At 44.8% G+C, this 20,439-nt stretch overlaps 1 protein-coding gene across 1 annotated transcript in view; it reads left to right on the plus strand.

Moving 5' to 3' along the window:
* Positions 1-529: 529 nt before the first annotated feature.
* ITGAX (integrin subunit alpha X) overlaps positions 530-20,439 on the plus strand; it is a 34,411-nt gene continuing 14,501 nt past the window's right edge. The window contains exons 1-20 of the mRNA XM_044233289.1: positions 530-672; positions 1,255-1,360; positions 3,094-3,197; positions 3,484-3,554; positions 3,708-3,822; positions 5,418-5,548; positions 5,663-5,808; positions 6,049-6,202; positions 6,516-6,666; positions 6,868-6,941; positions 7,130-7,259; positions 7,368-7,510; positions 7,700-7,840; positions 7,934-8,143; positions 11,531-11,661; positions 11,791-11,948; positions 12,090-12,244; positions 12,936-13,067; positions 13,157-13,230; positions 13,764-13,905. Coding sequence (XP_044089224.1) covers positions 618-672; positions 1,255-1,360; positions 3,094-3,197; positions 3,484-3,554; positions 3,708-3,822; positions 5,418-5,548; positions 5,663-5,808; positions 6,049-6,202; positions 6,516-6,666; positions 6,868-6,941; positions 7,130-7,259; positions 7,368-7,510; positions 7,700-7,840; positions 7,934-8,143; positions 11,531-11,661; positions 11,791-11,948; positions 12,090-12,244; positions 12,936-13,067; positions 13,157-13,230; positions 13,764-13,905 — 2,523 coding nt within the window. The 5' untranslated portion in view covers positions 530-617. The remainder of the gene's footprint in view (positions 673-1,254; positions 1,361-3,093; positions 3,198-3,483; positions 3,555-3,707; positions 3,823-5,417; positions 5,549-5,662; positions 5,809-6,048; positions 6,203-6,515; positions 6,667-6,867; positions 6,942-7,129; positions 7,260-7,367; positions 7,511-7,699; positions 7,841-7,933; positions 8,144-11,530; positions 11,662-11,790; positions 11,949-12,089; positions 12,245-12,935; positions 13,068-13,156; positions 13,231-13,763; positions 13,906-20,439) is intronic.

Consider the following 20,439-nt stretch of genomic DNA (forward strand, 5'->3'; position numbering starts at 1 on the left):
TCCCCATCAGGGTCTTCATTAGGGCCCTAACTACTCTGGCATCTGGTGGTTTTCCCTCACCAGGTGAACTGAAATTTCAAGGTCAAGAGGAATCTTCTGTCAGTACAACTAGAGAAACTTGGAGAGGTGTTGCAGGGCAGGGATCTACAACCACCTAAACCTAGTTTGGTAAGGCAAAAGAAGCAAGCCAAGAAATCTCTGGTTAGAAAGACTCCTGAAGGAGCTTCTGTGTGGCTCAGTTGGTTTAAGAATCTGCTTTCAGCTCAGGTCATGATTCCGGGGTCCTGGGATCAGACCCTGCATTGGGTTTCCTGCTCAGCAGGGAGCCTGCTTCTCCCTCTCCCTCTCTCCCTGCATGTGCTCTCTGTCCCTCTGTGTCAAATAAATAAATGAAATCTAAAAAAAAAAAAGAAGGAAAGACTCTGACATACAGCATATGTGGCTATGTCGACCCTTTTTTTTTCTGCTTAATTTAGTCCTATTCTCCGCCCTCTATCTCTGACTCATGCTGACAGCTTCCCTTCCTGCTTCTGGCCTCCTGGTCACCTCTCTGCACACTTGTTCTCTCTGCACCCTGGTTCAGCTGTTCTCTCAGCAGCTGAGGAGCACAGAAGCTCATGTCTGACCTTCCAGTCATGACCAGGATCAGAACATCCCTCCTCTTGTTGATGGGTAAGTCATGGGCCCCCGTGAAGGGATATGAGAAGATTGGGGTCCATGCAGAGAGATTGCTGAGACTGTACATGTTTTAGACCCAGACATTAAAGGGGGATCTGGAAATACATAGGGTTTTGGATCTGGAGTTTTTGGAGGGAGAGGATATTGAAGAACTAATTTTAGGGGAGTTTAAGAGACACTAGAAAAGGAGCCAATTGCCTGAATAATCCAGTGATTTCCCAAGTAGGAAGAACAAGTCAAACTTGTACTCTATTCACAATGTTACTTTGGCTTAAGTTTTCCTGGATTCTTCCTCTTGGAAGCCCCCAGTGGCAGGGGTGACAAAGGAGTGTCTTTAGAGCTTGTGTGTTGCTCTGTGAAAATGGAGAATTGAAGCTTGCCAGTGGGTCAGTGGGTGAAGAGCTGTCTCTGTTGCCTGAGGAGAGGACGGGTGAGGGAGGCCAGCGGCTGGGAGTTCAGAAATCCAGGAGATGCTGGGACATTGGGCCTACAGGGGACAACAGGTGTTGGGGGCTGGGGAGATGGAACAGGGGGAAGACCCTTCTTCAGAGTTTCTTTTCTCACCCCGTTCCCCAGCCTCGGCTTCTTCTCTCTGCTTCAATTTGGACACAGACCAGCCAACAGTCTTCCTTATGGACAGTGCTGGATTTGGACACAGCGTGGTCCAGTATGGCAATACCTGGTAAGGATGGGGTGGTGACTTGCCTTTGGTTTTTACCAGCTCCTCTCCATGCATAGGGTCCTGTCCTTCCCCATGACCCTCTTATCCTCTGTTTGGTGTGGCAGTTCCCCCAGCGCTATGGAGAGTTGGACTGAAAGCAGGTGTTGTCGTGCCATCTTGATAATCACAACTGATGTTTATTGAGGGCTTACTAAGTGCCCAGCACCCTTTATGTGGGCCCTGGTCTGTTTTATTTTATTTCATTTTACTTTAAATTCCAGTATAGTTAACACAAAGTGTCACTATTAGTTTCAGGTGTACAATACAGTGATTCAAAAATCCCATACCTCGCCTGTGCTCGGCATGACAAATGCACTCGTAACCCTCGTCACCTGTTGTACCCATCCCCCATGCCCATCCCCTCTGGTAACCATTGGCTGGTTCTCTATAATTAAGAGTCTGTGATTGGTTTGTCTCTCCCTGGTTTTGTTTGCTTTGTTTCTTAAATTCCACATGTAAGTGAAATCACATGGTATTTGTTTTTGTCTGACTGACTGATTTCACTTAGCATACTATTCTCTAGCTCCATCGATGCCATTGCAAATGGCAAGATTTCATTCTTTTTTGTGGCTGAATAATATCTCTATTTATCTGTATATACCACATCTTCTTTATCCATTCATCAGTTGGTGGACACTTTTGCTGCTTCCATCTCTTCTTGGCTGTTATAAATATTGTTGCTATAAACATCAGGGTGCATATAGCCCTTTCAGATTTTGTGTTATTTGGGTAAATATCCAGTAGTACAATTGCTAGATCATAGGATATTTCTATTTTTAACTTTTTGAGGAACCTCCATACTCTTTTCCACAGGGGCTGCACCAGTTTGCATTCCCGCCAACGGTACACAAGTGTTCCTTTTTTTCCACAACCTCATCAACACCCCTTTTTATAAATAAAAAAAATTTATTGACATATAATGTATTATATGCCACAGGGGTAAGGGTCTGTGAATCATCAGGCCTACACATTTCACAGCACTCACCATAGCACATACCCTCCCCAGTGTCCATCACCCAGCTACCCTCTCCCACCCCCCGCCCCAGCAACCCTCAGTTGTTTTCCTGAGATCAAGAGTCTCTCATGGCTTGTCTCCCTCCTGATTCCATCTTCATCAACACCTCTTGTTTATTGTGTTGGTTTAGCCATTCTGATAGGTGTGAGGTGATATCTCACTGTAGTTTTGATGTGCATTTTTAGGTGAACACTGATTCATTCTTCACAATAACCTTATGAGGTACATAGGTGTCAACTGTTCGACAAATATTTATTGAACCCCTACTACTAAATATTTCAGGAGCCAGGCATGCCCCAGAAAACAAAACAGACAAAAAAAATCCCTCCCATGTGGAACTTACAATGTATTAATCTCCACTTTGCGGATGGGAGGCTTAGAGGAGTGAAACCAACTTACTGAGAAGTCTGGCTCTGCTGTCCACATTCTTTTTAAAAAAATTTATAAAGACTTTCATATATTTATTTGACAAACAGAGAGAGATAGTGAGAGAGGGAACACAAGCAGGGGTAGTGGGAGAGGGAGAAGCCAGCTTCCTGTGGAACAGGAAGCCTGATACAGGGCTCGATTCCAGGACCCTGAGATCATGACCTAAGCCATAGCAGACGCTTAATGACTGAACAACCCAGGCACCCTGCTGTCCACATTCTTAGTTATAGTGTTCTTTGTCTCCCTCCAGGGTGGTGGTTGGAGCCCCCCAGGAGATAAAGCGTACCAACCAAACAGGCAGTCTCTACCGGTGTGACTACAGCATGGGCAAGTGTGAGCCCATCCACCTGCAGAGTGAGTCACTGCCCCTCCTTAGGACTTAGGTCTAGACTCTCATGCTTTAGGGAACTGCGGGGAGCACAGAAGCCCTACTTCTCAGTTCCAGCTCTGTCTGAGACCCTTAACCTTCCAGGCTTCCTGACCCCCTTATGGCCTCCCTGTCCATCACACCCCCACACACATCCATCAAGACCCGAAAGCCCTTCACCAGTCAGACTTGTCTTTCAGGGTTGAGGTGACCCCTGCCCAGATCTTTTACAGTCTCCTCTGTCCTATGGGTAACACATATATGTCCCCTCAGTCCCCCCAGAAGCTGTGAACATGTCCCTGGGCCTGTCCCTGGCAGCCTCCACTAGTCCCTCTCAGCTGCTGGTGAGTTGCCTTGGGTTGTGGAACTGTCCTGAGGGAAGGAGTGGGGACCTGTAGCTGCTGCGGCTCGGGGTCTAGGGGAGGGTGAAGGTACTGGGACAGGAGGACGGGAAGGAAGGAGGAACAGGCCCTCCCCTCAGGCGCCTCTGTCCCTAGGCCTGTGGCCCCACAGTGCACCATACATGCAGGGAGAACGTGTACTTGACGGGGTTCTGCTTCCTGATGGGCTCCTCTTCTTGGCAAGCCCAGAGGCTCCCGGCTGCCCTGCAGGGTGAGTGTTGGGGTCCACTGGCTCCTTTGAGGAGCATACACGCCTTGTGACTGGATAAAAAAAAAGATACCTGGAAAAAAACATTACTGGATGGGAGAGTGGTTCCAAATGTGGGCTGGAGAGTCACTGCCTGATTTTACACCTTGCCCTGTCACTCTCCCACTTACCCTCTTGGAGACTCAGTTTTTTCATCTGTCTGATGGTGATAACGACAAAACCAAGCTAAGAGGGACAGAAGATTATCCATGGCCAGGATTTAACACAGAGCCTGGCAAGTGGTGAAGGCTCATTTAATGTTAGCTGCTATTATTTTTAGGAGAAGGGGATTTATTTGCACACAGTACATCCTAGGGTCTAATGACTTGGTTTGTGGAAATGTGTGAGGACAGTGAAGCCAGTCTGAGTGGTGTGTGTGTGTGTATGTATGGACGTATACATCTGTGCATATGCATATATATGTGTATTTGCATGCAAACGTATACATGAGTATGTGTGTCTGTGTGTGCATATGAGTATGCGTCTGTATATGTGTGTATGTATATGTGAATATGTATGTATGAATGTATGTGTATACACACACATGCATATGCACACATGTCTATAGGTACATGTATGCATGTGTGTGCATGCAGGTTGAGGCACAGGGTCTGTCTTTCCCCATGTTGATAGGGTAGGAGATACGGAGTAAGAACAGTAAGTTTTCAGATCTATCCACGGCAGTCCTGGGCCTCTCCTTGGTCTCACATTTACACTCAGGCTCCTGCGGAGATTGGCATCTGGCCACTGAATGGAGTGCCCTTACAGTACCTCACAGACTCTAGACTTTACTCATAGGAGCATGGGCTCCCTTCAGAACACCCAGGTGGGAACCTCTGGAACAGAAAGGGGAACCTGGGAGAGGTTCCTCTTTTTTTTTTTTTTGACCACTTCTGAATTCACTCAGGAGGGGCTCAAGAGTCTATATTTAAGCTGAGAACAGAAAAGGACAGTATGTGGCTGTTGTCGGGGTGACATTAAAAATATTCAGCAAAAGTACAGTTTGGCACTGACTAATGAAGATGGACGCTGGCCAGGGGCGGAAGCAGTCCCCTTTCATGCTAGATCATGGAGATGTGGGGAAAGAGGTAGAGTAGGGCTTGGGAAAGAGACATGGACAGCCAAGCTACCTTGGGGAATGGCTCCCAGCTTCTTACCGTCTGGATTCGAGGCACTTTTTTTTTTTTTTTTAAATTTTCAGCACAACAGTATTCCTTGTTTCTGCACCACAGCGAGTGCTCCATGCAATCCGTGCCCTCTCTAATACCCACCACCTGGTTCCCCCAACCGCCCACCCCCCGCCGCTTCAAACCGCTCAGATTGGATCGGAGGGAGTTTTACTTTTTTTTTTTTTTTTAATAAACCAGGCTGGCTACACAGGTGTGAGCAGCTGTGTCACAGATGTAGCTTCTTTAAGGACTTTAGGAGGTCAAAGGGCCCTGTTCTATGCAGGGTTTGTGGAAGCCCTTGGGTCGGGGGTGGAGAGTTCTTACAGCCAAGAAGTTGAGGTCCTAGGCTCTGGAGTGTTCTTTGGAGGATGGTGCCACCTCTTTTCCCAGAGTGTCCAAGGCAAGAGCAGGATATCGTGTTCCTGATCGATGGCTCAGGCAGCATCTCCTTCCATGATTTTGCCAAGATGCTGAATTTTGTGAAGGCTGTGATGAGCCAGTTCCAGAAACCCAGCACCCAGGTGTGCCCTTGGGAGAGGGAAGGGCAGTGTGCAGGGCGGCTGTGGGGGCTGGTGGTGGAGCGCCCGCGGTTCTGCTCCGGCGGCCTCGGCTCCCAGCCCCTGCAATTCCCCCAGTTCTCCCTGATGCAGTTTTCCAACAAGTTCCGGGAGCACTTCACTTTCAGAGAGTTCACACACAACTCAAACCCACTAGCCCTGTTGGATTCTGTGGACCAGCTGGGAGGGTATACTCACACAGCCACAGCCATCCGAATGGTCACGTGAGTCCTGGCTTCTCCTGGGTCCTTCCCTAAAGCATCTGGGTCTTCCTTTAGGCCTCATCTCTCTCCATGAGAGAGGGACAGGTTGGTACTGAAATTTAGCCTGTGGTTTCCTCATCCAACTGGGGACCTAGGGGTGGGAGCAGGGCCTCCAAGGGATAGGGAGCATCTCCTTCCCCAAAGGCATCAGGAGCTAGCGGCAGGCCTGTTCATAGGTCTCTGGATCCTTTTCTCTGACAGAAACAAACTGTTCAGTACCTCAAAAGGAGCCCGAAAAGATGCCTCCAAGATCCTCATTGTCATCACAGATGGGCAAAAACAAGGCGACCGCCTGGGTTATGAGGATGTCATCCCTATGGCTGAGGCTGCGGGCATCATCCGCTATGCAGTTGGGGTAGGATGTGGACATACCCTGTCACACTTCCTCCCCTTGCTTCCTCTTAAGGCAACTTCCCTTTCTAGGGAAGGGAAGCTCCCTCCTGCCAGCTCTCTCAGCCTCTACTACCTTCAGGATGAAAGCTGTGTCTGGGTACCCTGATCCTTTTCCCTACCCTCCTTGATGCTGTTTGAGCCTCACTTTTCATATCTGTACACTGTGTGTAATAATATTGACCTTGAGGGGTTACTGGAGTATGTCAGCATCCAGCATGTGCCAGGCATATTAGATTCATGATTGTTTTCACTGTGCTGGTCTTCACTGGGGACAGGTGGGATCAGCTTTTCAAAACCAACGTTCCTGGAAAGAATTAAATGACATTGCATCGAAGCCCTCACATGAGTACATTTTTAGAGTGGATAATTTTGATGCTTTGAGAGACATTCAAAACCAACTAAAAGAGAAGATCTTTGCCATTGAGGGTAAGCTACAGAAGAAAGTACTCATTTCAGAAACCCTCACCCATAAATGCTTCTTGAACCTGGATCCCCATGCCTTGGGCATAAACCCATCCCTTTGGGTGTTAATCTCCCACATTAGATCCTCTAAAGTGGAGGTGTGCTTCTCAGACTTGGCAAAGCCTGTCTTTCTCTCTGAAACCCAGGTGTCATGCCTTCCACCAGGTACGCAGACCATAAGCAGTAGTTCCTTTGAACTGGAGATGTCCCAGGAGGGCTTCAGTGCTGTGATCACACCTGTGAGTCGGGGCCCCTTTCAAGCCATTGATGTAGGAAGAGGGATAAGTGGTAGGAGGGAAGGTAAGGAGGGTATTTGATAAGGGAGTGGAGGAAGAGAATTCCAAATAATGAGCAGAGTCGGTGGCTTGGGAATAGGCTGTCCTCATTTGGCTTAGGCCTGTTCAGCCCTGGACTTTTTTCCTCCCAGGATGGACCAGTTCTGGGGGCAGTGGGGAGCTTCAGCTGGTCTGGAGGTGCCTTCCTGTACACCCAAAACAAAAGACCCACTTTCATCAACATGTCTCAAGAGAATGTGGACATGAGGGACTCTTACCTGGGTGAGAAAAGGCTGTGGTTGGGGCCACAGCTGGGACAGGAGCTGCCTGGGAAGGTCAGGAGCTCGGGGGTGGGGAGGAAGCCTTTGTGCTGAGCTGTGCCCTCCTCAGGTTACTCCACTGAGCTGGCTTTTTGGAAGGGGGTCCAGAGCCTGATCCTGGGGGCCCCCCGCCATCAGCATACTGGGAAGGCTGTCATCTTCACCAAGATGTCTGGGCAATGGAGGCCGAAGGCTGAAGTCACAGGGACACAGGTTGGATGTTGTGGAAGCCAGAGTGGAACGTGAGGGAGGCAGGGTCTGCAGGAGCAGAGAGGGAGGAGATGAAGGGGTGTGGGATCCTGTAGGGAGGAGGTCCCGGTGGCTGGGGAGAAGTGGGACCTGTCCCAGAAGGGACTGCCTCTGGCAGGGGCAGGCAGGATGACTTTTGGCTGTGCCCTGCAGATCGGCTCTTACTTTGGGGCCTCCCTCTGCACTGTGGATGTGGATAGAGATGGCAGCTCTGACCTTGTCCTCATCGGGGCTCCTCATTACTACAAGCCAACCCGAGGGGGGCAGGTGTCTGTGTGCCCCTTGCCCCATGGGGTGAGTGTCTGATGAGCCCAGGGCTGGGTGGGGCCTGGGTGTGGGGTGGAGGGATTGCCTGTGTTGGGACCTGACACTGGTTTTGTTCTGCAGAGGGCTAAGTGGCAATGTGAGGCCATTCTCTTTGGGGAGCAAGGCCACCCCTGGGGCCGCTTTGGGGCAGCGCTGACAGTGCTGGGGGATGTGAATGGGGACAAGCTGACGGACGTGGCCATCGGGGCCCCAGGAGAGCAGGAGAGCCGTGGTGCTGTCTACCTATTTCATGGAACCTCAGGGCTGGGCATCAGCCCCTCCCACAGTCAGGTGAGGCCCAGTCACGTGTTCTTTTGTTACAGCAACTTCTTCCTTGCTTCTACTTGTTTCCTATTCTGCCACCAGAAAATTCTCCTTTACCTCATCTTACTTCTTTGCCCAGCACTGGCACCTTGTAGGCAGCAAGCAAAATCTGTGGAACTTAAAAATGAACACATTGGAATGTCCTCTGCTTTGTATGAGGATTTGACTTTTTAAAATTTATTTTTAAAATTTATTTGTTTACTTGACAGAGGTCACAAGTAGAGGCAGGCAGAGAGAAAGGAGGAAACAGGCTCCCTGCCGAGCAGAGAGCCCGATGTGGGGCTCCATCCCAGGACCCAGGGATCATGACTTGAGCCAAAGGTGGAGGCTTTAACCCACTGAGCCACCCAGACACCCCAGAGGACTTGATTTTTGAGTGAGATCTCCACTCAGGACTTTTAATCCCACAGTGACTTTATAAGGTACATAGGACAGGTATTAACAGATCCATTTTAGAAATGATATCTGGGGCATGGAGAATAGCAGTGATTCGACTTGTCCAAGGTTTATAGTGGATCAGGAATGGTGATGAGTTAGGTTCCAATTTCCTGACTTCTAACCCAGTTTTTGGTCTTTTGATGGCTCCCTGTTGCCAGTCTAGGTCTGGCTGCCTTAGTCTGCCTGTCGACTCACCCCTTCTTCTCCATGGATGCTATATGACCATTCCCTCATGCCATCAGCTGTCCTGCCAAATGTCTGTCCTGATGGGGAAAGCTCCCTGAAAAGGGAAGACTTCTTTCCTTGGCAAAAGTCAAAGAAAGCTCCATTTAAGAATAGGTAAAAGATCCGAACAGACATTTCTCCAAAGATGATATACAAAGGACCAATACATATATGAAAAAATGCTGAACATCATTAGTCATCAGTCATTAGCAAATCAAAACCACTATGAGATACTATTTCACAGCCACTATGATGGCTAGAATAAAAAAGACAGATAATAACAAGTGTTGATGAGAATGTGGAAACTTTGGTACCCTCAAACTCTGCTGGTGGGAATATTAAATGCTGCAGTCACTTTAGAACACATCTGGCAGTTTCTCGAAAGGTTATATGTAGAGTCATTGTATGACCTAGCAATTGTACACTGTATGACTCAAGAAAATTGAAAACCTATGTCCACACAAAAAGTTATACATGAATGTCCATAGTAGCATTACTGATGATATCTAAAATGTAGAGACAGTCCAAATGTCCATTAACTGATGAACACATACATTATATTGTAAATAAACATGCATATAATGGAATACTATTTGGCCATAAAAGGAATGAAGAACTAGTATGTGCTCTATGAATGAACCCCTTCTTTTCCTTATGCTAAGTAAAAGAATCCAGAAACAAAAGGGTACATACTGTACAATTCTTTTTATATGGAAGGTAAATAGGTAACTCCATAGAGACAGAAAGTAGATAAGGAGTTGTCAGGTGCTGGTGGTGGAGGAAAATAAGGACAAGGGGCTGAGTGATAAAGGGTTTTTTGGGGGGGGTGATGAAAATGTTCTAAAATTGATTTGGTGTTGATGGCATAACTCTGACAACTTCTTAAAACCATTGAGTTGTGGGGCGCCTGGGTGGCTCAGTTGGTTAAGCAGCTGCCTTCAGCTCAGGTCATGATCCCAGTGTCCTGGGATCGAGTCCCACATCGGGCTCCTTGCTTGGCAGGGAGCCTGCTTCTCCCTCTGCCTCTGCCTCTGCCTGCCACTCTGTCTGCCTTTGCTCACTCTCTCCCTCTCTCTCGCTGATAAATAAATAAAATCTTAAAAAAAATTATAAAAAAAACCATTGAGTTGTATACTTTATGAATTACATCTTAAGAAGTTTTTAGAAAAAATGTCAAAGAAGATCCCTATAGTACTGTTACTTCCTAGCTATAGGATATTACACACCTCTCCGTGCTCAGTTTCCTCATCTGTAAAATGGTCATAGTAAGAGAACCAACCTCACTGGGCTGCTACTGTGAGGATTAAATGAGTTAGTACATATACAGTATATACATAGTATAAATATATATATGTACCTGGCATATAATAGGTATTAGAGTATTATAATCAATGATTGTTAATCCAATTTAACAATTGAAAGGGTTCTAAAGAACTTGGAACTTTAAGAAGAGAATGAAAGTCTTTGTTGACAGTAACACCGGATGTTAAGGAACCGCATTCATTCTACACCAACTGGTTTCACCTTCCCTTTGTTGCAGCAGTTTAGAGGCATATGTATGAACACCCGCAATTGCAAATATCACTTGATATTGCAAGTATCACTTGAGTTATACCTGAAAGTCTTGACTCTAAGAGAAGGCCTTTCCAGATTTTCCGGTCCACCATGATTTTCTTTCTTCCCACTATGAGGTATCCCACCCCATTACTTGACTGGGAAGGACTGGCCTTATTCCCACTGGGCCCACACACGAACCCGCGGACGTGCCAGTGAGATCAGTTTTCTCGAGCATGAGGCTGCGTGACTGTATTTGTGCTGACTCTACCTGCCTCTTCCTTCTTAGATGTCCTTAGTGATTAGTGAACTTATCTTTCATTTTATTGTTACTATGCTTAATGCCTGCCAGTCCAGCCGTGCTCAGAGATTTTAAAGGGCACATTCTCCAAAGGGTTGGTCATTATAGGAGCAATGGAAATAAAAGAGAAGGAACCCACAGGGAGGCAATGTTCCAGAGCTTACTATTTTCTTGTTGCTATAGCCACTTCCCATCCCAACTTTTCCCCTCCTTGTCCTCTGAAGAGATAGGCTGGTCCTCGAAAGCAAAAAGGGGCCCTGGCATGGAGTCAGGGGGTTTGATTTCAGGTCTGGAGGTGACTTCTTAAAGGCTCTGTGGCCTTGGCATTTTCTGCAAAGTATGGAAGTGGGGTTAAATGAGCTCTGAGTTTCCCCGCTAGCTCTAATACTCATCATAATCAGACTAGTGATTTCTTCTGTTCAAAGACATATATGCATTAATTCATTTACTACTTCATACTAAAGTCTAAGATATTATTATCCCTATGTGAAAGATGAGGAAACTGAGGCACAGTAAGATTAGATCCTGGCCCAAGAGCTCATGGCTTATGACAAGAGCCAGAAATTGACCTGAGAGTAAGTGGATGAATGAATGAATGAGACCCAGGTCACCAGGCCAACACTTCAATCACCACTCCTTCATTTATGTCTTAGGGATCTTTTCTCTGGTCATCATTTTCCCACCCCACCTCCTCTTTTTTAGGTACTTCTGGTGACATCTTTTCATTACTCACCTTTCTCTGTCTCCCACATTCCTACCTTCCTGTTCCTCTTATTGCTTATTTCCAACTTGTTTTCATCACCCTTAATCTGCCTTGCCTTTCCCTCTCTTTTCAGAGGATCTCAGCCTCCCAGCTCTCTCCCAGCCTCCAGTATTTTGGGCAGTCACTGAGTGGGGGCCAAGACCTTACTCTGGATGGACTGGTGGACCTGGCCGTGGGGGCCCAGGGACAGGCGCTGCTGCTCAGGTGAGAAAGTCCTTCTCAAACACTTCCAGATCATTCTAAGTCTGCTTAGGATTTTAGTCTCTCCACCCCCATCCCAGTTTGCCCTCCTGGGACCAAGGTCCTACCCTCAGCTCAGTGTTCTGCCCATAGGACCAGACCTGTACTCAGGGTGTGGATGCGAATCCAATTCAAACCTGCAGAGATAGCCAGGTCTTTGTTTGAGTGTCGGGAAGAGACCTCCTCTGTCAACGCACTGGGTGATGCTAATGTCTGTCTTCGTATTTATGAAAGTCCCAAGAATCGACTGGGTGAGTCCTCGCCTCTCTGACCCAAGATGTCTGGTCCTTAGAGTCCCTCAGCTCAGGACTTCTATCTCCTGCCTTGACACTTGTCCATCTGGGGAGTTCCTCGCTCTCTCAGCCCTCCTCATCTCTTCCTTTCCCCTACAGGTGACCTCCAAAGCTCTGTGACCTTTGACCTAACCCTCGACCCTGGCCGCCAGAGTCCCCGTGCCATCTTTGAGGAGACAAAAACACGGAATCTGACTCGTGTCCGAGTCCTTGGGCTGAGTCAACACTGTGAGACTGTGAAGTTGCACCTCCTGGTAAGTGGACCTCAGAGTCCTGGGGATGGCAGAGATTCTGAGGCTGGCAGTGGGGTGGGCAGGGAAGGAACAGGGTTATTGTGGCTTAGCCCTACCACAGGACCTGGAATAAGGAGGCATATAACACTGGTTAGCTGATGAGTAAGTAAGCAAGCACATGTATAAATGGATGGGTCATCTACAACTGCTGAGGCTACACAGTTGGATTTTAGGAGAGTATTACTGCTTCAGAGAACTATGGGGTGATGAGTTGGGATTCTTTTAGGAGCTGCTTCTCTGAGATAGGCCCTGTCCTAGGCACTGGGGACACTGCAGTGGACAAAAGAGTCGTGCCCACCGGAAACTCTGAGAGAAGGCAAAAAACAATCAAGTTCCTAGATAATAGATATCAGGTAGTGATGAATGCTATGAAAAAAGATGAAGTCAAGGAAGAGAGTAGAGAAGATGTTGGGAGACCTCTTAGATCAGGTAAAGTTTGGGAAGATCCTGAATAGAATGAGTGAGCCATGGGGGATGCTGTAGGGAAGGAATAAGGCAGAAAGCAGGCAAAGCAGAGGTTCTGCATGGTGGAATTGTAGCAATTGAACAAAGCTGGGTATCATTACTACCCCATTTTACAGATGAAGGAACAGGACAGTGACTGTGAAGACGCATTCCTTAGTCACTGCTGTCTTTAATGTCCATCCTCTAGGCCTGCGTGGAGGACACGGTGACCCCCATCGCCTTGCGTCTCAACTTCTCCCTGGTGGGCAAGCCTGTCCCTTCCTTTGGAAATCTCCGGCCTATGTTGGCTATGGATGCTCAGAGATATTACACAGCCTCTGTAAGTCTTGGTTTTGTAATCTTCCAGAAGGGAGTGGAGGGTGTAGACTCCAGACCTTGAGGAAAACCCTGCTTTGCCTTCCCTCTCAGCTCCCCTTTGAGAAGAATTGTGGAACTGACCATGTCTGTCAGGATGACCTTGGCATCTCCTTTGACTTCTCAGGGTGAGCTACCACTCCCTTAGACCTGTCCTGGTCCCCCAGCTCCTCTTCTGGATCCTGGAACTCTTGCCCTGGCTCTCCCTAACATTTCTTTTTTTTTTTTTTTTTTTTTTATTTCCAGAGTTTATTTTTAAGCATTTACCAGTACACTACTGCACATAACTCACTCAGTAAAGGCTGCAATGTTGAAAGAAATATGAAGTGTAGGAAATCTTAATAAAAATATTGACAGGTATAAATATAGAAACATTGAAAGCTACAATCATGAACGAGTAGTAAGATAATGGGAAAAAAAAAAAAAGACTAACAAAATAAAGATGTTTAAATTTACCAGAACAGATTTTTCTTCGCACTCAGATTTGTGATGGGCAGCTTTCTAAGTTGGCTTCCAGTGATCTCCCTAACATTTCTAGCCTGTGCTCAGAAAGACCTCCTGTTCCCTGTTTCTCCTCTACCTCCCCACTCTGTGTTTCATCTCCAGACCATTTCTAGCCCCAATTCCAGGATTATCTTCTGCCCTCTACCCCAACACCTAGCTTGAAGACCCTGTTGGTGGGGAGTACCCTGGAGCTGAATATGAGAGTGATGGTGTGGAATGATGGTGAGGACTCCTATGGAACCACAGTCACCTTCTTCTACCCTCCAGGGTTGTCTTATCGACGTGTGGCAGGGAGCAAGGTATTTCTTTCTGGGGAATAAAGCATCTGATGCCTGGAGATCAGCAGTAACTCCTGTGCTGGGTTCAAAGCCCAGGAGGGTGCTGCCATTGCTTGGCAGCCTCTTGTAAGCCAAGAGGTCTAGGTTGTTCATGGTTGGGTGATGGATTTAGTCATGTTTCTGGGGCTTGCTTTGCCTCATAATGTGTTCAACTCTGGGTATTGCATTTTAGAGACATTGACTATTAGGAATGAGTTCTCACAAGGCTGCTAATGTGGAGAGAGAGGGGACCCTGCCTTAAATTTCTTTATATTCCACATCATATCAATATTCCTTTGAAAGAAAACATATCTCTACCATCAAATATTTTAAAACATTGTTCTGTATAAGAAAGAGTTGAATTTATCAGTAACTCTAGATGAGGGTTTTGCATACCTTGATAACCAAACCTGTCTGTATGCCTGATGCACAGCAAAGCCAATCACTGAGACATTGAATTTGAAGCAAGGAAAGAATTTATTGAAGAGACAGCCAAACCAGGAGACAGGAAAGCCAGCCTCAAATCTACCCCCCCTAAGTGGGAGAGTCAGAGATATTTATTTATTTATTTATTTATACTTTTATTATTATTATTTTTATTTATTTCTTTTCAGTGTAACAGAATTCATTGTTTATGCACCACACCCAGTGCTCCATGCAACACGTGCCCTCCGTAAGGGGAGGTGCACTATGAGAGACTATGGACTCTGAAAAACAATCTGAGGGTTTTGAAGGGGCGGGGGGCGGGTGGGAGGTTGGGGGAGCCAGGTGGTGGGTATTAGAGAGTCAGAGATTTTTAAGGCAAATAAAAAAGGACCTGGTTAGATCCTTTTGATCTGTTTAGGGGAGAGGAGTTTAGGGATGTGACTTCAGAATAGATAAAGGAAATTAATAAGTAGGGGAGGGTTGATTTTGTTATCTCTGCCTGCTAAAAGCTTCTGTATGTATTTTCATGCAATCCATAACCAGAAAATGGCATCCTTAACATGATCAGAGGGGGCGGTTTTAGGGCTTTCTAGGTCAAAAGTTCATCCACTGGACACTTGTGCATGCTCAGAGACAGTGTTCCTGACTGGTTTTGGTAATTTTCTTAGTGAAGTCTTGAGTAAGACAACTAAATCAATATTCTGCTATCATGGTGTCAGGCAAGATTGTATAGAAACTGAGTGGCAGGCTGTATTCTGAGAACAAGCAGATCTGGGTAAAAAGTTGCTGTTACACTTATTAGTCCCATTAACCCTTTGGTTACTGGTTTCTACTTCCACTGTCTTTTGATCATTCCTCATTCTTGAGGGAATTGGGAAGATGACTGCTTTAGCTATTTCCTGCTGAAATAGTGTGGAAACCAGGGTTAGAGGAATGGAAACTTTTCGTACTCACCTGGAAATATTCCTTTGTTCCAGTTTGTAAGCCAACATTCTGCATTATCAGTATTTTTGTACTTTTTTTGTTTTTGTTTGCTTTTGTACAACATTTTATACTACATTTTATGATTAAGTAGCAAAGAAGAAGAGTTAAGAATATGGATATTCTACATATCCTAGGAAAATTGACCTAATTTTTTGGAGGATCCAAGAAAATAACCCTGAAAACCAGTCCAAATCTGAATCTGTGACTTCAGGGGAGACTTATTGTAACCAAGTAGCTCACGTTCTTATTTTGTGAGGACAAACTTCAAATTTCTGAGGAAGTATTAATATATGTACTGTAGGATGAATTAGCTTCTACACAAACACATTGCTCTACTAAAATATAATCTAAAGCAGGGCGCCTGGGTGGCTCAGTGCGTTAAGCCTCTGCCTTCGGCTCAGGTTATGATCCCAGTCTACTGGGATTAAGCCCCGCATCGGGCTCTCTGCTCAGCAAGAAGCCTGCTTCCCCCTCTCTCTGCCTGCTTCTCTGCCTATTTGTGATCTCTCTCTGTCAAAATAAATAAATAAAATCTTAATATATAATCTAAAGCAATTATATTATCTTAAACGATATTCTGGCCAAAGGGTCTAAGGCCTTTTGTTGGGCTGTTTGTCTTGGGCAGTTTCATTTGCTATAATTTCTAAAGTTATTGAAAAATTTCAAATTGTATTTCCATGTGATACCATTCCCCTCCATGGCAGTAATGTTCTCCTAAACATGTACCCAATTCCATCTTCTTGATTTCTGGGAAGATGATCAGAATACTTTGTGATTTCTCTTTTTAACCTGAGAATAGTTGATAGTACTGGTCCAATGGCTGATTTAATTAGAATTACATATGAAAAAAAGGGACGACCAAATATTCTAAAAGACAAGTACCTTCCATGCTCCAGCCATTTAATAATTCATATTGCCAAGGGAAGTGTTGATATCCACAGACAAAAATGTAACACAGGGGTTCATATAGCACTTCTCTTAATTTATGGGGGTTAATACATTCACTATGTAGAATCATTGAAGGTATCATTTGAAACCAAGGAGAATAGAGTTAAGTTTGGTATAATTGGTAAGAGGTTATACAGGAGGAAGTGCGGGGGCCTCATGTAGTCAAGTTCATTTAATCTACAGTATCGTACAGAGAGAAGTAGGACAAGATGAGTAACTTTTGTTAAAACATGATGGGTATTAAGGAGGGCATGTATTGCATGGAGCACTGGGTGTTATACATACGCAATGAATCATGGAGCATTACATCAAAAACTAATGATGTACTTATGGTGACTAACATAACATAATAAAAGCTGAAAAAAAGATTAAATTTAAAAAAATTTAATTTTTTTTCATCCTTTCAATTATTTAATAAATGTTTAGAGAGTTCCTATTAAGTACCAGGCACAATACTAGTTTCTTTCTTTTTAAAAGTTTGTCTTATTTTTACAGTGTTCCAAGATTCATTGTTGGTGCACCACACCCAGTGCTCCATGCAATATGTGCCCTCCTTAATACTCATCACCAGGCTCACCTAACCCCCACCCCTCCCCTCCAAACCCCTCAGTTTGTTTCTCAGAGTCCACAGTCTCTCATGCTTCATCTCCCTCTCTGGTTACCCCCAATTCACTTTTCCTTTCCTTCTCCTAATGTCCTCTCTGTTCTTCCTTATGCTCCACAGATAAGTGAAACCATATGATAATTGACTATATCTGATTGACTTATTTCACTCAGCAAGATCTCCTCCAGTCCTGCCCATGTTGCTACAAAAGTTGGGTATTCATCCTTTCTGATGGCTCCGTAATATTCCATTGTATATATAGACCACATCTTCTTTATCCATTCATCCGTTGAAGGGCATCTTCACTCTTTCCACAGTTTGGTGATTGTAGCCATTGTTGCTATGAACTCTGGGGTCTCTGTGGCCCTTATTTTCACTACATCTGTATCTTTGGGGTAAATACCCAGTAGTGCAATGGCAGGGTCATAGGGTAGCTCTATTTTTAATTTTTTGATGAATCTCCACACTGTTTTCCAAAGTGGCTGCACCAACTTACATTCCCATCAACAGTTTAAGAGGGTTCCCTTTTCTCCATATCTTTTCTGACAGTTGTTTCTGGTCTCATTGATTTTGGCCATTCTAACTGGTGTAAGGTGGTATCTCAATGTGCGGTTTTGATTTGAATCTCCCTGATGGCTAATGATGATGAGCATTTTTTCTTATGTCTGTTAGCCATTTGTATGTCTTCATTGGAGAAGTGTCTATTCATGTCTTCTGCCCATTTTTTTTGACATGATTATCTGTTTTGTGTGTGTTGAGTTTGAGGAGTTCTTTATAGATCTTGGACATCAGCCCGATGTCTGTATTGTCATTTGTGAATATCTTCTCTCATTCCATGGGTTGCCTCTTTGTTTTGTGGGCTGTTTCCTTTGCTGTGTGTGAGCTATTGATCTTGAGGAAGTCCCAAAAGTTCATTTTCGCTTTTGTTTCCTTTGCCTTTGGAGACATATCTTGAAAGAAGTTCCTGTGGCTGATGTCAAAGAGGTTACTGCCTATGTTCTCTAGGATTCTGATGAATTCCTGCCTCACCTTGAGGTCTTTTAAAAAAATTTTATTTATTTTCAGCATAACAGTATTCATTGTATTTGCACCACCCCCAGTGCTCCATGCAATCCGTGCCCTCTATAATACCCACCACCTGGTTCCCCCAACCTCCCACCCCCCGACACTTCAAACCCCTCAGATTGTTTTACAGAGTCCATAGTCTCTCATGGTTCACCTCCCCTTCCAATTTCCCTCAACTCCCTTCTCCTCTCTAACTCCCCTTATCCTCCATGTTATTTGTTATGCTCCACAAATAAGTGAAACCATATGATAATTGACTCTGTCTGCTTGACTTATTTCACTCAGCATAATCTCTTCCAGTCCTGTCCATGTTGGTACAAAAGTTGGGTATTTATCCTTTCTGATAGGAGGCATAATGCTCCATAGTATATATGGACCACATCTTCCTTATCCATTCGTCCATTGAAGGGCATCTTGATTCTCTCCACAGTTTGGCAACTGTGGCCATTGAGTTTATCTTTGTGTACGGTGTAAGAGAATGGTCAAGTTTCATTCTTCTACATATAGCTGTCCAATTTTCCCAGCACCATTTATTGAAGAGACTGTCTTCTTTCCATAGGATATTTTTTCCTGCTTTGTCGAAGATGATTTGACCATAGAGTTGAGGGTCCATATCTGGACTCTCTACTCTGTTCCACTGGTCTGTGTGTCTGTTTTTGTCAGTTTCATGCTGTCTTGGTGATCACAGCTTTGTATAAAGCTTGAAATCAGGCAGTGTGATGCCCCCAGTTTTTTTTTTCAACATTTCCTTAGCAATTCAGGGTCTCTTCTGGTTCCATACAAATTTTAGGATTGTTTGCCCCAGTTCTTTGAAAAATGCCAGTGGAATTTTTATTGGAATGCCATTGAAAGTATAGATTGCTCTAGGCAGGATAGACATTTTAACAATGTTTATTTTTCTGATCCAAGAGCATGGAATGGTCTTCCATCTTTTTGTGTCTTCTTCAATTTCTTTCATGAGTGTTCTGTAGTTCCTTGAGTACAGATCCTTTACCTTTTTAGTTAGGTTTATTCCCAGGTATCTTATGGTTCTTGGTGCTATAGTAAATGGAATCGATTCTTTAATTTCCCTCTCTGTATTTTCATTGTTAGTGTATAAGAAAGCAACTGATTTCTGTACATTGATTTTGTATCCGGTCACATTACTGAATTGTTGAATGAGTTCTAATAGTTTGGGGGTGGAGTCTTTGGGTTTTCCATATAAAGTATCATGTCATCTGTGAAGAGAGAGAGTTTGAGTTCTTCATTGCCAGTTTGGATACCTTTTATTTCTCTTTGCTGTCTGATTGCTGTTGCTGGGACTTCTAATACTATGTTGAACAAGAGTAGTGAGAGTGGGCATCCTTGTCGTGTTTTTGATCTCAGAGGGAAGGCTGTCAGCTTTTTCCCACTGAGGATGACATTCACTGTGGGGTTTTCATAGATACATTTTCAGAAGTTCAGGAATTTTCCCTCTATCCATATACTTTGAAGCATTTTAATCAGGAACAGATACTGCATTTTGTCACATGCCTTTTCTGCATCAACTGAGAAGATCACGTGGTTCTTCTCTTTTCTCCTACTGACTTGTTCTATCACACTGATTGATTTGTGAATGTTGAACTACGCTCGCAACCCAGGGATAAATCCCACTGGGTCATGGTGGACAATCTTTCAAATTTACTGCCGGATCCTATTAGCTAGGGTCTTGTTGAGAATCATAGCATTCGTATTCATCAGGGATATTGGTCTGAAATTCTCCTTTTTGGTGGGGTCTTTGTCTGGTTTGGGGATCAGGGTAATGCTGGCTTCATGAAAAGAATTTGGAAGTTTTCCTTCTGCTTCAAATTTTGAAACAGCTTCAGGAGAATGGGTATTATTTCTTCTCTGAATGTTTCGTAGAATTCCCCAGGGAAACCATCAGGTCCTGGGCTCTTGTTTTTTGGGAGGTTATTGATCACTGCTTCAATCGCTTTACCTGTCAACTGGTATCTTCTGCCCCTCTCGAGTTCCAGAAGTGTATAATTCTAATCTCAGGCTGATTTCGTGGGTAGTCAGAGTTCTTTGGTAATCATCTCACTCAAAATAGCGCCTCCTACTTCTCCACCATCTTGCCTCCTCCCCCATTTATGTAAGTTTTAAATGATTGTGGTCTCAAAATATGCAGGGAACAATCCCAGTCTTTTGGTACTGGTTGAAACCTGATTTATTACCCAGTATGTGATCTATTCTGGAGAATGTTCCATGTGCACTTGAGAGGAATCTGTTGCTTTCAGAAAGAGTCCTCTGTATATCTGTGAAGTTCATCTGGTCCAGTGTTACTCAAAGCCCTTTTTCTTTCTTGATCTTCTGCCTAGATGATCTGTCCATTGTTGTGTGTACATGTTAAAGTCCCATAATATTATTGTATTATTATCAATGTGTCTCTTTAGTTTAGTTATTAATTGGTTTATATAATTGGCTGCTCCCATGTTAGGAGCATAAATACTTATAATTGTTCAAACTTTACA

Source organism: Neovison vison, chromosome 14, assembly GCF_020171115.1.
Source record: "Neovison vison isolate M4711 chromosome 14, ASM_NN_V1, whole genome shotgun sequence".
NCBI lineage: Eukaryota > Metazoa > Chordata > Mammalia > Carnivora > Mustelidae > Neogale > Neogale vison.